General features: G+C 42.1%; 1 protein-coding gene across 1 annotated transcript in view; it reads right to left on the bottom strand.

Moving 5' to 3' along the window:
* Positions 1–20503, bottom strand: part of TRIM71 (tripartite motif containing 71) — an 87946-nt gene that overhangs the window by 56282 nt on the left and 11161 nt on the right. Inside the window, exon 2 of the mRNA XM_040353074.1 lies at positions 5577–5642. Within this exon, the coding sequence (XP_040209008.1) occupies positions 5577–5642 (66 nt within the window). The remainder of the gene's footprint in view (positions 1–5576; positions 5643–20503) is intronic.

Raw genomic sequence — 20503 nt, 5'->3', positions numbered from 1 at the left:
ACTTTCAAGCAATGCATCCATCTTCTTCCCAGCAGCAGCATAAGGAAGGGGGGATGCACTGTGATATAAGGGAGAGTGGGGGACTCAACTTCTGATGATGGGGGGCTCTTGACATCTAATGTAAGGGGAGGGGATGCTCTGGACATCTAATCTTACAGATACAAACAGCCCTTTTGAGAAAAATCATAATGCGGATGCGGCCCACGATGAAATGGAGTTCGACACCTCTGGCTAAGGGAATAGGCTCAAAACGGGAGCAGTTAAACACGTCCTTCCCTGGAAGGATTGGTCTACATCTGGGGTAGGCAACCTGGGGCCCTCCAGCTGTTGCAGAACTACAAGTGCCATCATGCCTCTGGGAGTAATTGTAACTGCCAGCCTTGCAATGCCTCATGGGAAAACAGCTGGAGGGCCACAGGTTGCCTACCCCTGGGTCTACATGAAATAAGTAGGAAAAACTCTGCATCAACATGTGCTTCTGGCAGTCTGAATCAGCAAATCACCCCCTTCGGGAAGCTTTCCCATTGCCTGATCCTTGTCCAAATATTGCAAATATAAGTTCATTATTGTAGACAACGCACAGGAATTTTGCAGTAGTAGTGACTGTGTATGGAGGAATGCTTTGAAGAGGGACATGCCACTGGCTGGTCTGACATGGCTGTGGGATCAACAAGTTTGTAGTAGTCTTCAAAAAGGGTGTTGATAAAATGAGGAAAATGTAAACCTCGAGCCACAGTTTACCCTGGAAAGCATACACACCATGGGAGATAAATGATTCCATACTAGGAAAACAAGGCTTTGTGCACATCTGAATATCTTAAGCCAGCCATACACCATACAATTTCCCCTGCCCCTTCAACCACATGTTGCCCATAGACGGTTCCTGCTGAAACAGATGAATTTAAATTAGTCTATGGCCGGCCTAGGAATAGACACAGACTATAGGTATTCTACCTTCCTGGAAATCGTCTTTAATTGCGGCCGAAATCGGCACTGACGCGCGGGAGTGAAATTGTGCGAGTTCAGCTGAACTCACACAGCTTCATTTCCGCAGCCCAGTGTGAGGGCTTAATACCGCTTATAAAAAAAAAGGTGGTCAAAGAAGTTCTAAAACATTTATATGTGTTAATTGAAAGTTAAATATTCCAAAAGAAAAGCAAAATGTTTTTTTATCATTGTAAAATTTTATTTTTTGCATGCAATCACATGTGAGGGGGTTAAATATGCGCTCCCAAGAATCAACGTTCCTTATCTGAAGCAGGAGGGGTACAAGGAGGAGGTCAGAATAGGGCCACAACATTAAGCTACAGGTTTTTAATTGAATCAATATTTTAGGTCTGGGGGAGGGAAACATACTAATTTTAAAGGGGAAATAGCTGCCATTTTTTCCTTCTCTGTAAAGCCACCCCTTCTGTTATTTGTTAGAAAATGAATCACTAGCTTAGGAAAGAAGAAGAAGAAAAAAAAAAACTTTTGCAAGTATTTAGCTAAAGAATACATGCTTTCAGAGGGGAATGATATAAAAAAGATGAAAAAATATAAGTAAAAAAAAACAAAAAAAAAAAAATGTTAATTTACTTAACACACTACTTGTATGAATCCCTTACTAGCAACACAAACAATACATTTTTGTCAAAAATAAATACCCTAAACACCCTACTGTCTTTAGCAAATAGCCTTTGAACTTACGTACAAAAAAATAAAATTAAAATAAAACCCCCCACTATAAAATTAGACAGACATGGGACAATCTTTTGCCCAACACAAAAATTCACTAAACAAAAAACACTGGGGAAATTTACTACAACTGGTACACACAGAATCTGGTGCAGCTGTGCATAGTAACCAATCAGCTTCTAACTTTAGTTCATTTAAATAAGCTTTGACAATAAAAACCTGGAAGCTGATTGGTTACCACGTACAGCTGCACCAGATTCTGTGTGTACCAGTTTTAGTAAATCTGCGCCTTTATTATTTTTATTACAGGTATTTATACAGCACTGGTAATTTAAGCAACAATTTAAAGTGGAGTTCAACCAAAAAAAAAAACAAACAAACACAAACACAAACATCCTGCAAAAAAAAAAATATAATTTGCTATGCGGAAATTCCTAATCTGCCTCTTCCTCCACCTCGGCAGGTCTTCTTCCTTGTCCTACTTGCAGTGTCTTCTGGGTAATGGGGCGCGCTTGCCTTCTGAGAACTGTGTTTATCCCAGAGAGCAGCCGCCCATTCAGAAAACACTGCGAGACCCCGACAGCCAAGGGACTTGGACATAGAGGGGGCTCAGGCAAGTATTAGGGGGGTGCTGGGAGATGGCTGCACACAGGTTTTTATCTTAAGGCATAGAATGCATTAAGATAAAAACCTTTTGCCTTTAACCATTTAGATGAAAAAAGATATTCCGTCAATGACCAGCCCAAGGTTGGTCATACAAGAGTAGAATTTAGTTTTGAACTTTTTCATTTTCTGTTCGTTCAATTTCCTACAAAGGGTAATGGTGTCTCAAAAAAAAATAAAAAAATAAAAAAAACCAACACACACACACACTGAATACATCAGGAATTACAATTAAATAGCAAGTCTGGCACCTGCATCTTGGGCCCTAGTTAGGCAGCCTTTATGCTCTGGTGCTTTATAAAAGGACCTTTGGGGTGCCCCATAAGGTCGCCCAGTTGACAGCCAATACCTACAAGGCCTCATGCACAATGGACGTTTTAACAGCAGCTGATTTTGGCTTCAGATGTTTTTTTTTCTACAGTCATTAAATTGTGTTTTTTTTATTTATTTATATTTATTTAACCCCTTCCTTACCGGGCCATAGTAATACGACGCCGGCAGGAACCCTCCCCTTCCTCCGGGTGGACTTCAATAGACGTCCTTTCCTCCCGAAACTTGAAGAATGCGTATCGGTCTTGGAAGTGGTTAAATAACAAAACAAAGCTTTACAAACATGTCATACTTGCCTCCACTGTGCAGCTCGTTTTGCACAGTGTGGCCCGATGCGTGACTTCTGGGGTCCCCCGGCGGCTCCTCCCCACATCAAATAACCTCCCAGGAGAAGCATTCTCCGGGGTGGGGGGGGGGAGGGGTTGCTGCCTCCAGAGTCATTCAGCGTCCATAGTTGTCCCGGGGCATTGGATTTGATTGACAGCAGCGGGAGCCAATGGCTGTGCTTCTATCAATTTATCTAATCACGAGGCGAAAACTCCAGGAAGAGCGCATCTCCATCGGGTGTTCCACAGCGGCTCAGGTAAGTAAAAAAGGGGGGGGGGGTGACTGCCAGGTGTTTTTTCACCTTAATGAATGGATTTAAACCCCTTTAAACTCCCCGTCATGTTATCATATGTGTCCATATACACACACACACACACACACACAGGTTCTGAGAGGAGTTTTTCAGCTGTAAAAAGCGCTTTAGGAGCGTGTATTTACCGTTCCTAAAGCGCTGCAAAAAAAAAAAAAATGCTGCCAGGACTTTTCTGGTACCAAAATCATTTTTGGCAAATCAGAATAAGGAATGCCACGTCTCCTTTAACGGTTGGAATGTTACCATGGCTCATTCCCGTGTCGTGTAACCATAGACCTACTACAATTTTCTTCTGTCTCTTCTTGGATCCCAAGACTCCATTTTACACATGAGCATATCATTTCAGGTGAAAAGTCTAAGTACAGGTCAAAAAGGTAACCAATTAAAAAAAAAAAAAAAAACCCCTCTTGTAAATCGGCCTAAAAAGAAGCTCATGCACACCATTTCGGAGCTTCAGGCGACCACATGCTCAGATGTGAACAGAGGCCATTAAAAATACGCTCAGGTGTGAATCGGCCCTTAAGGCTCTGTTCACACCGTTTTGTTTTCAGGCAGAAAGCCGCGTATTTTTTGATGCGTTTTTGTAACAGGTCAAAAGGTGACCAATGTAAAAAGCAGAAAACACCTGTGATCTGTCAAAAAAAGAAGCTCATGTAATTTTGAGCTTCAGATGACAAAACGCTCAGATGTGACCAGGGGCCATTGAAATGGGGGTTTGTCTTGGACAATTTTAGAGCTGAGGCTTGCAGCAGAAAAATGTCCAAAAACACCTAGGTGTGAACAGAGACTTGGCTTCATTCACAACCGAGCAGTTCAAAGTCGTGCGTTATTACCGCGATTTTGTACAGGCCACCATTGTAAAAAGCTGAAAACCGCCTGTAATCTGTCCCAAAGAAGCTCATGTTCTTTTTTGAGCTTTAAGCAGAGTTCCACCCAAATATGAAACTTCTGCTTTAAGTACTTGTGACCCCCTGACATGCCACATTTGGCATGTCAATTTTTTTTTTAGGCGGAGGAGTGGGTAACCAGTTTTATTTTTATTTTTTAAATGGGCAACCAGCTCCCACTTCCTCCCCTGGCTCCACGGCACCATTCACAGCGCACGCCCAGCTGTAAAGCCACATCCGGGCCCCAACAGTGAGAATGCAGGTGACTTGTCCTCAATGTTCCCCCAACGGGGAAGTTCCTTCACTGACTGCGCAGGCGCAAACTTCCCGACGGAAATCTCCGAACCTCGCCCGTCATCCAGGCTCATTCTTTAACATCCCTGTGGATTGGAGGATGTTAAAAAAAGAGCCAGGGGGCCGAGCGAGCGGAGCGAGCCGTCCGTGCGCAGCGAGGACGTGAGGCCGACTGGCCACTTACCTCGAAATCCACGTCGCCCTGGATGCCGGCTGCGGTTCGGGGATTTCCGTCAGCAAGTTTGCACCTGCGCAGTCCTTGAAGGAACTTTCCCGATAGCTGGAACCATCTCAGCACATCAGCTTGCGCATGCGCTGGAACTTCCACGATAGCTGGAACCAGCACAGGCTTCCTGCACCCACCTCGCTGGATTGAATACAGTCGCCGTTTGGCCAAAACGTTTCCATCAGCCACCTGTTTTTTCAATTGAAGGAGGTCAGGCAGGAAGGAACAAATTGTACGATTCCTGCAGCAAAACTCACATCATGTATGGGCAGCTTTACATAAATCCTTCAAAATCGGTGAAATTACCTTGGAGCTACGTTATTGATTTAGCAAGATTTAAAGTGATTCTATTAAAGGATTCTGAAATTGAAAATTTCCATGCATGAACACTCTTTTAAATTTCTGGTTATCATTAGGACACTTAACTCTGCATTTATTTTGAAGCACTTATTAATCACAAGTGTAAAAAAACGAAGGTGAAAAAAAAAAAAAAAAAAACCCTTGCATTTTAAACCCAAGATTTTTTGAATTGCTGCAATACACAAAACTAAAACTTTCAAGGCATTCTCGCAATAGTCCAAACAATAAAATGTGATACACAGCACACAAGAGACACAATAAAAAAGTGCAATAAACATATGAAGAACTTATCTAAATTGACATATCTAAAAATAAAATCTAAAAAAATAAATAAAAAATATATAGGCTTATAAAAAAATATTCTCACAATAGTGAAGCTATAATAATCGAATCTAATGGGTTTGAAATTAAGTAGAAGAAATCATGCAAATGAAAGGTCGATGAAAACCACTATTTATACATTTTGTGTTAAGTCAACAGAAAAGGAATAAAATATTACCCAATTCTTAATCCTCACCAGATCCGCCAGGGTATACACTGTCTTGCGCTCTCCAGATTTGCAAATCTATTTAAAAAAGGGGCCCCCACCAAAAAGAAAAAAAAGATTAAAAATAAGTTAGGAAAAAAAAAAAAATTATATAGCTGCGTTTGCATCTTTCTTAAAAAAAAAAAAAGCACTTTAAAAAATAAGCCTGTATTTATTTTATCTATAGGCAATATGGAAAAAAAAAAGATTTTAAAAAGTTTACAACAAAGGCAATGAAATCGTAGTTTTTTTTTCCTTTTTTGTGAGAGGAGATTATGGCAGACTGCCGGCTCTCAAAATATAGCAGCCAGCCAATACACAGAGCAGAAGTTTCTACACTGCTAGGAACCAACTGAATCCCCTTTAGAGCCTTGGTTGTGATCTTTGAGCGCTCACTTACACCAGCACTGCCAAGCAGTGTTGCCCGATGCTAAAGCAAGGCAAACTGCCCTCAGTTCACGCCAATGCACTGGTTGGTGTGCGCTGAAGAGACTTTAATGCAGCAGATTGCGTTCTGACATGCTATTAACACATCAAAACACACTGCAGTTAAAAAGTTATCGTTAGGCCTCATGCACAATAACGTTATAAGAACGCCAGTTCACACCACAAAAAAGGCCCGCCAGATAAGTTTTTGCATGCAAGTTAACGTTTTGATGTGTTTTACCATATTAGTACAGTCCTGAGCAGGAGGGGGGTTTGGAAAGCAGCATGTCGTACTTTTCTGGAACGGAATAGCACTAGAATAAACTATGCCATTGGAACCCATATACAACCTATTTTTTAATGCAGAAGAGAGAGGGGGGGGGGGGGGGATGCATGTGGTGTGAACAAGGCCCCACAGTGTGCGGGGACCGTCCTGTCATATGCCGGCTCAGCAGGGATCAACGGAGCGATCCCCTCTGAGCAAGCGGATGAGACATGTACAGATCCTCACCGAAACAAAAAATGTAATATTGCAGTTTACCAATCCTTAAATGTAGTGGCTGCATTTGTTTTCCTTTTAAGGTTTTTGTCAGTTTTCACCCAGTGATCTGGCCAGTAGCACACCTCAGCAGATTTAGATACACCAAAGACTAAAACCAAAACTACAGCTCACAATGTAGTTACAGGTAGTTGCCCCCCCCCCCCCTTTAGGAGCTAAGGGTTTTACAATATTTAATAAAAGCTGATCAGTGTAAGCACCCATCAGTGGCAAAGGATTTGTCTTAACAAGAGCAGCTTGTTCTGTTGAAAAAAAAACAAAAACTGATTTACTGACTGGGTCAGAAGACGAAAAACCCACACACCAACCCTAAATGCAGCCATTATATCTAAGAAAATAAAACGTTTTCTTTTGAGTTTAATACCGCTTTAAATCAATTCTGGACAGAGAAATACACACAAAATCAAACCCCCCCCCAATCTCTGTACAAAAGAAACATGCTAGGAAGGTTTTGGCATGGAAATAGTAAAAGAAAAAAAAGAAAAGTGTAAGAAAAAAAAAAAGTTGAACGCTATACGCCCTTCCCACCCCCGGTCTCTATTATACTTACCTCTGGGAATATTGAGCTGTCAGTGCCCACACAGCTGGTTCAGCAGCTTTGGGATTTGAAATTCCCACCTTTCTCCTACTTCAACGTAGGACACGTTTGGGTCAGATCAGAGAGATTCTGATTGGTCAGCTCTTGCACAGTCAGCTGCACTGATCTGTCCTGAAAGCAGTGAGAAGTTGAAGAGCAGGGGATTTCAAAAATCGGACCTCCAACCAGAATACTCTGGTCAGCGCTTTCACATATGGTCCGGACGCTTTTCGGGAGCTGGGTCGGCAGACCTTTTTTCTGCATGAGCCATCGACAGAAGCCAGGCGAATGACCGACTTCTGTCAGACTTGCTGCCGTACACACGGGCGAAATCCCACCCGACATTCGGCCTGTGTGTACTAGGCTTAAATTAGTGCTCACTAAGACCAGTCATTCACCAGATGTCAATATAGGATTTCTAACTTGCTCAGTCTACGTATTTTAGACCTCTTGCACACGGACGTAATAATTGTTGTTCTGTAAAGATATAGGTGGGAGAGAATAATTTTTATATATATATATATATATATATATACACATATATATACACACACACACACACACAAAAAGTCCTCATTCTCTTCTAGCTGCCAGTGTTTCAGTTTAGGTGTATACACTAATAATGGTATATATATATATATATATATATATATATATATATATATATATATATATATATATATATATATATATATATATATATATATATATATATATATAGGAAACGTAATAGGCTTTGCTTTACCAAGTACAGGTTTGCTTTAATTATGACTAGTGCTAGAACTACAGCGGTGTTGGGAGGCTGATTAAAAAAAAAAAAAAGAGGTGGTAATGGCAAAGCCAGCAGAGGGTAACCCCATAGGCAGGTCTTGTGTTCCAATTAACTCTCCAAACAGGGAAGGCAATGTAAAAAACAAGATAAGAGTTTAATTGGATTCTGCTTTACATTTCAAAGCTGCCAGTCAGACAAAGCTTTCCCACCCATGTAACTTGGAGCAATCACAGGTAATTAAATTAAAACAAATGGCTAATGTCACATATTTAAATATAATGAACATTTTAGATATATTTTGCCCGACTCATCCCCCAATTACTTGACTTTCAAAGCGCACTCCTTTCTGAGGTAATCCTTTTATCTCCTTGGTCTCTAGTAAAATGGTTAGACTTTAAACACAAAACAAACAACTGCACACCATAGCTTGCTATAGGGCCCGCCGGCCACTTATCAACATTAGAATAGGAATTGCATCAAAGAGTCCTAGTAAAAATGGCTGAATCATATACGGATTCGGTTTAAGTGTGCATTTATTAGCAGTACAGCTTAAGTACGGTACATACTGCAAACTATCATTTAAATTACATTTGTCACTAGAATAAAAAAAAACAAACACATACAGTAGTATTTCTTGTGAAAAAATTAACTCCTAGAATCAGACCAGCTCTATACGGTTCAAATCTTGGCCGGTTCAGCAGGAACTGGCTTAGATTGGAACCATTAATAAACAAGGCAGGCTGAATGTACCAAGTTAATCGATCAACTTAAGTACAACCAGCCTGCTGGATTGCCTTCCGATTATCGCAAGCGGCTGCTATAGCGACTAGCGATAATCACAATTTCTCAGCAGGAGGGATTTCCCTGTCAGCACTGTGTTAATGGGTAAATCACGCACATTTCTTTCCTGCAACCCGTGGTTGCAGGAAAGAAGTTTAGTCTGTGGGCTGCCTCAGGCAAAACACAAGAGAAGAAGAAAAAAAACAAAAAACATCCATGGTTAACCAGCTAAGAAAGCAGATTGTATGCAGGTCATGAGATGCCAGTATCCTGTGCTGGAGGTTAAAGGCTTCAAAGGCTGTGAGGGCAACAAGCCCTTTCTATTCTCTGTACATATAAAAAATGGCCGTGCCAAAAGATTTTACACATGAACAGGGCGAGCCCTACCATAGGTCCCACTGGGTCAATTGGACCCAGGCAGCATTTTGAAAGGGGCGGCAAATTGGATGCCCAAGATTTCCCCTCCCCCCAGTAGTTTTGTGTCTCATCCAGGGGTGGACTGGGCTGGGGGGACCCTGCCCCCCGGGCCGCTCAGCTGCCCTGTAAAAAGGATGTCCTGCTGCCCTCAACACGCAAACAATCATAGTTGCTGGGCACAGTCTAACACCAGTTGTTAATCACCCCCCCAGCACACATGAAGAGCTCAGGTGTGTGCGCTTCCAGGGGCAGCGTACCAACACGAGACAGAGCAATGAAAGATCCCTTCCCCACTGGCTCTGCCAGCAGCCGATGTTCGGGCGCAGCTTGTGTTTCTATTGGGTGGAACTGGAGGAGGGGGTGCAGCTGGCCTCGCACCCCATCCTACTGCTCTGGTGCTTGCATGAGGCTAGGCACTGAAGACTGTGGGAGCGAGCAACAGAGGCAATATCAGTTAGTTCTGTGCGACAGGGCACAAAGGGTGTCCATTTTTTTGGAAGTGGCTGCTGATCTGCTGAATGGCCAAAATGTTGCATAACCTGTCATGGTCAAACATCACTATACTACCCTAGCTCGCCCCTATACTACCCTAGCCCAGTGGCATATTGCTGGGTGCGCATTAACTGCACACAAGCTGACACACACTGCACCCATGAACGCCCTACGGCACCAAGATGAAGGAGCAGTAACAGGGTGGTACGTTATATAATTTTGCATATAGACAAGGTGCTGTTGCATGTAAATCTGACTTCCTGATAAATTAGCATTTCATTCTTGCACCCAGGTAGCATGTCTTGGGCCAGACCTGCACATGAAATTCTGACCATATGTGAACCACACATTGCCAAATTAGAAGGTTTAACTTTAAACACAGCCCTAATCTAAAAACACACACAGTTTGTAGACGCTCTAACCTTTTCACAAACCAACACAATATAAGCAAGCTTATTGCACTTTTTTTTTTTTTAACCACAAATATATAGCAGCCTAAACTGATGAAGAAAGGATTTTGGCCCAGATTCACGTATAATCGTGGCGGCGTATCGTAGATACGTTACACCGCCGCAAGTTTTCATCGCAAGTGCCTGATTCACAAAGCACTTGCATGAAAACTTACTCCGGCGTAACCCCGCGTAATTCAAAGGGGCGTGTGCCATTTAAATTAGGCGCGCTCCCGCGCCGGACCTACTGCGCATGCTCCGTTTTGAAATTCCCGCCGTGCTTTGCGCGAAGTGACGTAATTTTTTCGAACGCCGACGTGCGTAGCGTACTTTTGTATTCCCGGACGTCTTACGCAAGAACAACATTTTTTAAAATTTCGACGCGGGAACGACGGCCATACTTTATACAGCACATACGTGGGCTGTGTAAAGTTAGGGCAGCTAAAACGACGAATAACTTTGCGACGGGAAACTAGACTAGCAGCGACGTAGCGAACGCGAAAAACCATCGTGGATCGCCGTAACTACTAATTTGCATACCCAACGCTGGTTTACGACGCGAACTCCCGCCAGCGGCGGCCGAGGTATTGCATCCTAAAATCCGACAGTGTAATTCAATTACACCTGTCGGATCTTAGGGCTAACTATGCGTAACTGATTCTATGAATCAGTCGCATAGTTAGCAAGACCCTAAAACAGAGACACGCCGGCGTATTAGGAGATACGCCGTCGTATCTCTTGTGAATCTGGGCCTTTATTTTAAATTTGGGGGATATAGCAAAAAAAATATTTTTTAAAATTGACGCTTTTTCTTCCCCCTTACGAAAAAAAAAAAACCACACACACACACACACACACACACACACACAAAGGTGATCAAATACCCCCCAAAAAAAAGCTCCATTTGTGGGGAAAAAAGGATGCACATTTAGTTTGGGTACAGCATTGCATGACCGCGCAATTGTCAGTTAAAGCGACGCAGTGCCAAAAATTGTAAAAAGTGCTCTGGTCAGGAAGGGGGGGGGTAAAATCTTCTGGGACTGAAGTGGTTGTAAAGGCTCATACCGTCATGCAGGAGAAAAAAAACACACACACACACTTGTGCAGCAGCCCATTCAGCCGCCCCCAATACTTACCCGAGTCCCATGAAAATCATGACTCAGTTCGAGAACATACATACAGAGTAGCGGCTTGGGTGTCCCCCACTGCAAGCTGCTTGGGGGGGGGCGCAATCGACAGAAGGGAGAACTGAGAAGGAGGAGGATCGGGGCTGCTCTGTCCAAAACCACTGCACAGAACAGGCAAGCATGACTTTTTTGGTAATCGCAGGATTCTTCCAGCTTAATAAACATTGCGTTTAAATTTAAACTTGGCATCTTTTCGCAACATTCGCCAAGCTGGAAGAATCCCGTGATCAAAAAAAAAAACACCCCTTTCTTGGCACCTGGTGCTGTAGTCTTGTTATAATGATAACATGCAAGTAACTGAGCGAAACCAAAGTTTTTCTTCATAAAGAATAACCTTTAATTCCACATTCTTAACTATTCAACTGCAATTTCAGTGTTTGTGGTTTCCTAAGATTAGTGGTCAAGTATTTGATCCTGTAAGAACAGTGATGACAGGATTTCCATTACAGGGTAGAAATCATTGAGCACATCAAGTACGTTAGAGCTCTGCAGCTTAGGAGTAACCAGTTTAGTATTATTGTGATTAAGTGGCATAATAAACTTACAGCACAAGAGAACACATTTAAAAAAAAAACTAAAAGGAAAAAACGCCGGTCTGATTAAAAACATAACTCAAGCCCCCGTACACACGATCAGAAGATCTTACAAAAAAATACAGCTTTCGAAGCGATCGTACGATAATCGAATTTCGGCAGCCATTAAATCTGCACTTTTCTGTTCGGCACAATGCTGAAAACCCTATTTCCGGATGATTTCCAATGGCCGAGATTTCGGCGCATCACCAATTTCTACCATCTGGAAGATGAGCATGTAGCAGACGATTCATGTAGCATTTACGTCCTGGAAGCCATCTGTCCTCGACTCAGGTATGCAGCCCTCATCCTGGGACAGTAAGTGTAGCGGATGATGTTCCTTCCACTGTGTGAAGTCAGAAGCCATGACGATTGTCACTTTCGGTTTTAGTCTCATGTGAACAAGCAGTTACTGGCTTGTGAAAGCATCGGATCAAACTGATCTCGGTTTGCTCCAATGCTTTGGAGGCTAAAAAGGAGTGATATGGGGTCCGATAGACCCCAGATGTTTCCATAATGGAGGACCTCTCACGGCTATCACAAGGGATGAGCAATAAACAAAAATTCTCACTTTAAAAAGTGGTTGTAAACCCTTGTTTACAACTTTATGTTACAGGCAAGCCTAAATTAAAGCGGTGGTTCACCCTGCTGAACAACATTTTAGCATACAATTCGGCATCGTAGCGCGAGCTACAGTATGCCGGTCTTACATTTTTTATCCCCGTACTCACTGTTTAATCGTACATAGACGATTCTGTCTGCCGCGGGGAATGGGCGTGCCTATGGAGAGGGAGGATGATTGACGGCCGGCTCTGGCACGTCACGCTCCCCGAAGACAGCCGGAGTAGGTCTCGGCTCTTCACGGCGCCTGCGCACAGGCTATGCGCAGGCGCCGTGAAGAGCCAAGCCTATTTCGGCTATTTCCGGAGAAGCGTGGCGCGCCAGAGCCGGCCGTCAATCACTTTCCGTCTGGATTGGAACGCCCATTCCCCGTGGGCAGTCGAAATCGTCTAGGTAGGATTAAACAGTGAGTACGGGGATAAAAAAATGTAAGACCAGCATACTGTAGCTCGCGCTACGATGCCGAATTTTATGCTAGAAAAAAAAAAAAAAAAAATTAATAGGGTGAACCCCCGCTTTAAGGCTTACCAGTAGCTAACAATATCTCCTAAACCTACAAGGTTTAGGAGATAACCCTGTATTTAGATGTGCCAAATTTTATTTTTAATTTATTTTTTGATGTCACAATGTACAGTATAAGATTTCCTATCATCTGTGCCCAGTCTTGCCACACAGAGTTAATCCAGCTCGGAGCAACCCTCTTATTGTTCAGTGACATAAAACGGACTTGCAGAGAAAAAAACCTTAGTCCGTTCCGCCCCCTTGCTGTGAATGACGGGTTATTTACATATCTCATGCACTAGCCTGGAGACGGGCATTATTTTCTAATTCCCACCCCCACTCCTTTTCTGAAGTCATGTGGTTACTTTTCTGGATTTTGACTGGATGTTAGTGATCAAAGCAGAAATTAGTGTAAGGAATACACAGGAAAAAGAATGCATGTTGACAAGGGGAGTGTAGAGGAGAGCGGGGAGTCTACTGACATCACGACTCCACCCACAGAGCTCCAGACAACAGATCCACCCACAGAATCAGCAGTTTTTTCAGTTCTTGTAACAGACAGAGGGGAGATATTTGTCAGGTAAGGATACATGCAGGAGGCATGTATATCCTTATAGATCAGCACTATGGCAGTAGTTTAGAAAGGATGAGTGGGTTTACATCCACTTTAAGCCATGGCACCATGTGCCGTTCGTGGTTCCGGCCAATCACAGCGCCAGCGCTGGACCCGCAATACCCGTAAGTCACCCAGGGACAACATGTCAGCAGGGGAGACGTGGAATGATGCAGGGGCTTCGATCTGAGGCAAGCAATACACAATCAGCTAGTATGCTATGCATACTAGCCAATTATGCCTTTGTCTTGCAGGTTTTATTTGTTTTACATTTTTTGAGGGTTTACTTCCTCTTTAAGGGGCACAGGGAAAAAATTAAGTTTTGCTTTAAGTGCCCCTGTTCACATAGACGTAAATGCTGATCACACGACACGCGAGGCATCACCAGGAATGTCAGAGCGAGAGCAAGGATTTTAGTGCCAGACCTCCTGGGCAACTCTAGACTGGTAACCTGTAAAGGCTTTTATAGCGTCACCTAAGGAGATTTTTTTTTTTAGAGCTGCAACTAACGATTATTTTCATAATAGATTAGTTTGCCAATAATTGTTTTGATTCGAGGTGTGACCCAGGCCTGAGATGTTTAGTAACATAATGGGGTTAAAAAAAAAAAAAAAAAAAAAAAAAAATACAAAAAAAAAAAGGAGCAAATAATCGCTACTGTAAGGGGTTAATTTTTTTTTACTGTGGGACAGTGAAAGTAATATTTACAGTAGCGATTTGCTTTTTTGTACTATAAAAGGGACAATTTTAGTTTTTTTTAACGCCATTAGGTTACTGGCCGATTAATCGATTATGAAAATTGTAATCGATTAATTTCATAATCGATTAGTTGTTTCGGCCCTAATTTTTTTATACCATTCCACAAGCGTACAGTTAAAACACGCAACATCTTTGGTATCCATTTAGTCAGCAGAACATCTTTTATATTTTACCAAACATCTGGTTATTAAAGTGTGTTTTTGTGCATTAACCACTTCACACTAAATCCTGTACGTCATTTGGTTGAAGTGGTAGTACCAGGGTGAGGCCTGTATCCCAGCACTGTGGTTCTTTTTTTTTTTTGTTTTGTTGAAAGCTAGTGGTTGGCTCTCCCGTGATAACAGACGCAGCCAATGAGCCGCTCTGCCGTTATAAGCTCAGTGATGACCTGGTCCAGATCTGGGAGGAAAACACCCCAGAACGCCATTCGTCGTCTCATTAGGAGCATGCCCTGATGTGGTCAGGCATGCATACAAGCACGTGGGGGGCATATAAACTAATAAGGACCATTCTGCGTTGCTGCAATGAAATTTCAGCAAAAATGGACTAGCCTGCTGCATAATTTTCATCTTTGTTTTCTGGGGTGCCAATGAATTCAGCCCTGTGCAGGTTGAGAATTTTCAGCAAACAATGTGGCATCCTTCTATTCCCAACACATTACCCAGCCCATATCAGCATAGATAGCAGGGCTGTGGAGTCGGTAGATAAATGTTCCGACTCCTCAGTTTTATGTACTTCCGACTCCCCGACTCCTCTGTATTAATATGCAAATGTATTTTATACATTCCTTGAGGGAAAGAAACGCAACCTACCACAGGACTACTGGCTGGGAAGCCAACAGTCTACTGTATTGCACAGTTTAAGCAAAAGACAAACACAATGAAAACAATCAAGTGGCTGGATAGTAGCAGCAGGCATAAACATCAGGAATAGGATCTTTACCAGTTCAAAAATACAAACCACATTATTTGGTTGTTTTAGAACAAAAACAAAGCTTATCTATAATGAACCAAAAACCAAATCTGTAAAACCTAGAAATAGTTTATATTAATCTTGAAATGTAGTTATAGGCTTATCAAATGCAAATCAATTCAATGTAGAGTTCTAAGGAAGAGAATTGCCTCTGCCAGATCCTCTTTCATAGAGGCTCTTAAAGCGGTTCTCCACCCTAAAGTGGAGTCCCGCTGATCGGAACCCTCCCCCCCTCCGGTGTCACATTTGACACCTTTCAGGGGGGAGGGGGGTGCAGACACCTGTCTAAAGACAGGTATTTGCACCCACTTCCGGCCACACGCTACGGGCAAAAGACGGGCATTCCGTCACATCCCGTCTGTCGCCCGTTGTGTGCTGGGAACACTCGGCTCCCAGCACACAGCGTGTGAGCCAATCGGCGGGCGCAGCGCGACTCGCGCATGCGCCGTAGGGAACCGGGCAGTGAAGCCGCAGCGCTTCACTTCCTGGTTCCCTCAGCGTGGATGGAGGGGGGAGCAGCAGAGAGACGAGCGATCGCTCGTGCTCTGCTGCGATCAGCGCTGGACTCCAGGACAGGTAAGTGTCCTAATATTAAAAGTCAGCAGCTGCAGTATTTGTAGCTGCTGTCTTTTAATATTTTTTCCCCGTGGCACATCCGCTTTAAGTCAGACTTTATTATTTTTAGGGCTGAAAATAATCTTTCGACACTGACTTGGGTGGGTGGCATTGCAGTAACTATTCTGGCCACATCACTAACGATCTCTGGATAAACAAGGATGGCTTCTTCAACAGTAAGTTTTGATGAGCGATCGTACTTTTCAACTTCTTTTAGTGCTTTATAAAACTCCTATTGGAATTTTTTTATTTGGACACTTACTGGTTCTCTAACATGCGTTCCCTGTAAAAGCAGAACACAACACTATGGAAAGTATAAGTATTGCAGCTCCTAATTGTGCGTTGCGTGCCATATAGTGAAGCACATGAAAAGCATGCTTCTTCACGGTCACTTAACGTGTTCGTTTTGCGGTTACGTGAGGCACTGCATGCATTGGTCTTTATTCTTACAGTAGAGAAGTCATTAATTATAACTTTTTGTGAATTGGGACATTTAAACTTGCTTTTTTTTTTTTTTTTTTTTATTCCAATCTAAATTTAGTAGGAGTCGGAGTCGGTGCATTGTTTGCCGACTCCAGGTACCCAAAATTTCCCCCGACTCCTCGACTCCGACTCCACAGCCCTGATAGATAGCCAGCATATTTTACCCCATTGAGATCTAATGCGTTTCCAAAGTGTTCCTTAAATCTTTTTTTAGAGCAGTGTATGCGTGTGTGACATACAATATTTGAAAACTACTTGCTGTATAGAAAAAATAACAACAACTTTAAAACCAATATTTACTAACAACAAACCATTAGTACCAAGAACCACAAGATGTATCCATATTCACAAGCCCTAAAATGGTCCTTTAAGATTGGAATAACCTTCCTTACAAGAGCGCCAAAAAAAAAAAAAAAAAAAAAAATCACACACACAAAAACTTGCATTCACAAGGTATTATGCCAGTATCAGGATAGCAAGGCTTGCGCCTTTATAAACAAAATATGTAATGGCAGATCCCATATTTATATTTCCCCAGGTTCCTTTAAGTGTACTTAAAACTACACCTGTCATCAAATATACATTTCTCTCTCTCAGTTTAGGCCGATATGTATTCTTCTAGAAAAAAAAAAAAAATGTTTTACCAAAAATAATTGCAATATGCGTATATTGATTGTTTTGCACAAAAGTTACAGCATCTACAAAAATAGGGGATAATTTTATGGCATTTTTATTTTAAAAAAAATGTTTTTATTAGTAATGGCGGCGATCAGCTATTTTTATTGTGACGGCCATTATGGCAGACACATCGGACAATTTTGACACTCTTTGGGACCATTGTCATTGATACAGCGATCAGTGCTATAAAAATGCACCGATTACTGTGTAAATGATACTGGCAGGGAAGGGGTTAACCACTAGGGGGCGAAGAAGGGGTCAAGCGTGTCCTAGGGAGTGATTCTAACTGTGGGGGGGGCTGGGCTACATGATCACTGCTGCCAATGACAGGGAGCAGTAGATCACGGTCCTGTCACTAGGCACTGGTAGAACAGGGAAATGCCTTGTTTACATTAGGCAGCTCCATGACACGATCGTGGGCACAAAGCACGCTGTCAAATTCAAAGCAACGTACAGGTACATTGCTTTGCGCAGCTGTGCCAGTCTGCCAACGTATAGCAACGTTAGCTGGTCGACAAGTGGTTAAAAGGTCACCAATGAAAAAGCAGTACAAAAAAAAAAAAGTAAATTGGACGAAAAAAAATAAATAAAAAAAATATAGGCTTATGTACTTTTGCTTTAGGTGACAGAATGGTAAGACAGGGGACATTGAAATAATAGGATTTGTCTTGTTGGGCGTTTTTAGAGCCGAGGCTTTAGCCTCGTACACACAATGGGATTTTCCGACATGGGAATTGTGCGATTACAGGCTATTGGCGGAAAATCCGACCATTTGTACGCTCCATCGGACCAAGTGTTGTCGGATTTTCCGTGGACAAATGTTGGATGGCAAGCGTTACAATTTTACTGTTGTAGGATTTTCTGAGCGTGTGTACAAAAGTCCAAAGTACAATCACGTATGCTCGGAAACAATGCTCACCAAACAAAACATTAGTAGAAGGTGCCCAAAGGGTGGCACTAAAGAGCTAAAAAACGGTGTAGTACGCAACTACGTTCTTGTCTGTTGGCCGACTATTGCAAGACAAGTTTTTGGCCAACGCCCTTTGGAGAAAAGTCAGAGGCTTTGTCTGCGGAAAATCCGCAGACAAAACAGAAGAAAAAAACGCCCAAGAACTCCTAGGTTTGAACGGAGCCTTAAGCCTCGTACACACGATCTGATTGTTGGCAAAAATCTGAAAGTTAGTACGCTCCTTCTAATATTGTCATCCAACAAATGTTCGATGGTAGGCTAGTAATTTTTTGGCAAAGAGTGGTCTACAAAAGGTCACACAAAAGTAAAAAATACAAAACATGCACACTCGGAATAAATGCTCAAACACAAAATTAGCTGAAATTTCTCGTAGTACGTCCCTACGCTCGTGTTTGTGACACGACAATTGTGTACCGTTAGTATGCAAGACATGATCCAGGCACACGCCCTTTGGACAAAAAATCAGACACTTGGTTGGCCAACAATTGGATCGTGTGTACATGGCTTTAGAATTAACTGGATCAGTTGGAGGCTCGTTTACATCAAGGACAAAATACTATTAGGAAAGCCAACCATCCTTTTGCAATAAAATGAAGCAACCCCTACATTAAAGAGAAAGTAAACCCTGTCACGTCACAACCAAAAACATAAAAATTTATCTTATTGGGATTTTAAGCGATAGACCAACACAAAGTGGCACAGAATTGTGAAGTGGAAGGAAGAAATGATAAATGTTTTTTTCTTTACAAATAAAATCTCAAAAGTGTGGCATGTATTTGTATTCAGCCCCTTTTACTCCGATACCCCTACATAGATACAAAGCACAGTATGCAAAGAAGTGCAAGGTTTTCTAGGCATGCGACCGACTGAAAGGAATTTATGCAACCAACTCCTTCCAAAAGAGGTTCAAATCTTCACATCTTTAAAAACCTGGTTAATAACCCCAAGGAAATGAGACCCTGCAGGAATTTATTGACTCTAGGACAATGGTGTTAGAGCTCATTACTCTAAATGCAGAGACACTGCCCGTGGAATGTTTGGAAAACAGACACACTGGTGCCGACTATCACAACAATGAGGGCTATTCCTGGCCTTGAAAGAGATCCCACAACCTATGGAGCCTCCTCTAACACATGTGAAATTAAAAAGTGTTGGCTGGTCTGTCCACTATATTAGAAAATACACAGATTAGTAACCAATATCCATTAAAAAAAACATGCATGGAATGAAGGGGATTACAAGAGTAGCACTAGATAAAAGTTATATTAAAAAAAATAAAAAATAAATTATAATAGATATATATATATATATAGAGAGATATATAGAGAGATATATATAGAGAGATATATATATATATATATATATATATATATATATATATATATATATATATATATATATATATATATTATATATTAGTTACACAGAAATACATTTGGGGGGGGATAAAAAAAAAATGGGATTAGCAGCAAAATAATTTTTTTACATTTTTTTTAATAAAATTACCACTATCCCTACTATTGCAGGGCAAAAAGCCAGCTCAAATAAAATATCCATTGTTGTAAGGCTTGCAAAAGGAGAAATGTGCTAGAGTTAAAACCACCATTGAAGCAATCACTCGATCACTCGAGGTTTCCTACTAGATTTAAAACGTATGTGCATTTTCTCCAAGCAGTACAGGTACTGAAATGTGCATATTACATAGTGGTAGGAAATTGAAACTATTGGCTATATTATGGAGACTTAGGAAAACAAGCTTAGAACTTGACCGTTTTCACAAATGTTCATATTGTGATGAAGACATAAGGATGGGACCATGGACTGCCATGAAATTAAAGTCTTTGAATGACCTAACATTGTGGGCCACCAAGAGCTCCTGAACCCAACCTTTTGACCTTATGGGAGGTGTAGCACTACCCCTCACAAGGGTTGCAGATGACTTGGTGTCCCACTCCTGCACAGCCAGGCAACAAATATTTCCCATACTTTCTCCAGACACAAGGAACAGTATTTGAGCTTGTATTTTTAGGTTTTATTAAAGGGCAAGAACTGGGATAGGAATTACGGGATGTCAAACTTGATCGCAACAAAACCAGTGACAACTTCCTCCCCACGTACGAAGCTAGACTGATCTCACGCCTAACCGCCGACAGTCTCATTGAAAATATGCAAAAGCCTCTTAAGGACTAGGAACTCTCGGTCCTTGTAGACTGCATCCCGGAGTTCCTCCAAATCCCTTGTAGACACTGGTCCCAGCTCTACCAACTGCAGGAAATGCCAGTCCACCATGTTGCCTTTTCACCAGCCCACCCGGCTGCACCAGAGATCTCCCAGGGCAAGGTTAATAAGATTCCTTGCTCCCGCTTAGGAAAAGATTCCTTTCCAACTGCAATACTATCAGGATCCTCCCAAGCCAGCCCAAGGTAGAGCCCCCACCCTGGCAGGGGTACCCCTCAA

This window comes from Rana temporaria, chromosome 5 (assembly GCF_905171775.1).
Source record: "Rana temporaria chromosome 5, aRanTem1.1, whole genome shotgun sequence".
NCBI classification, from domain to species: Eukaryota; Metazoa; Chordata; class Amphibia; order Anura; family Ranidae; genus Rana; species Rana temporaria.
This window is presented reverse-complemented; position numbering and strand designations above follow the sequence as displayed.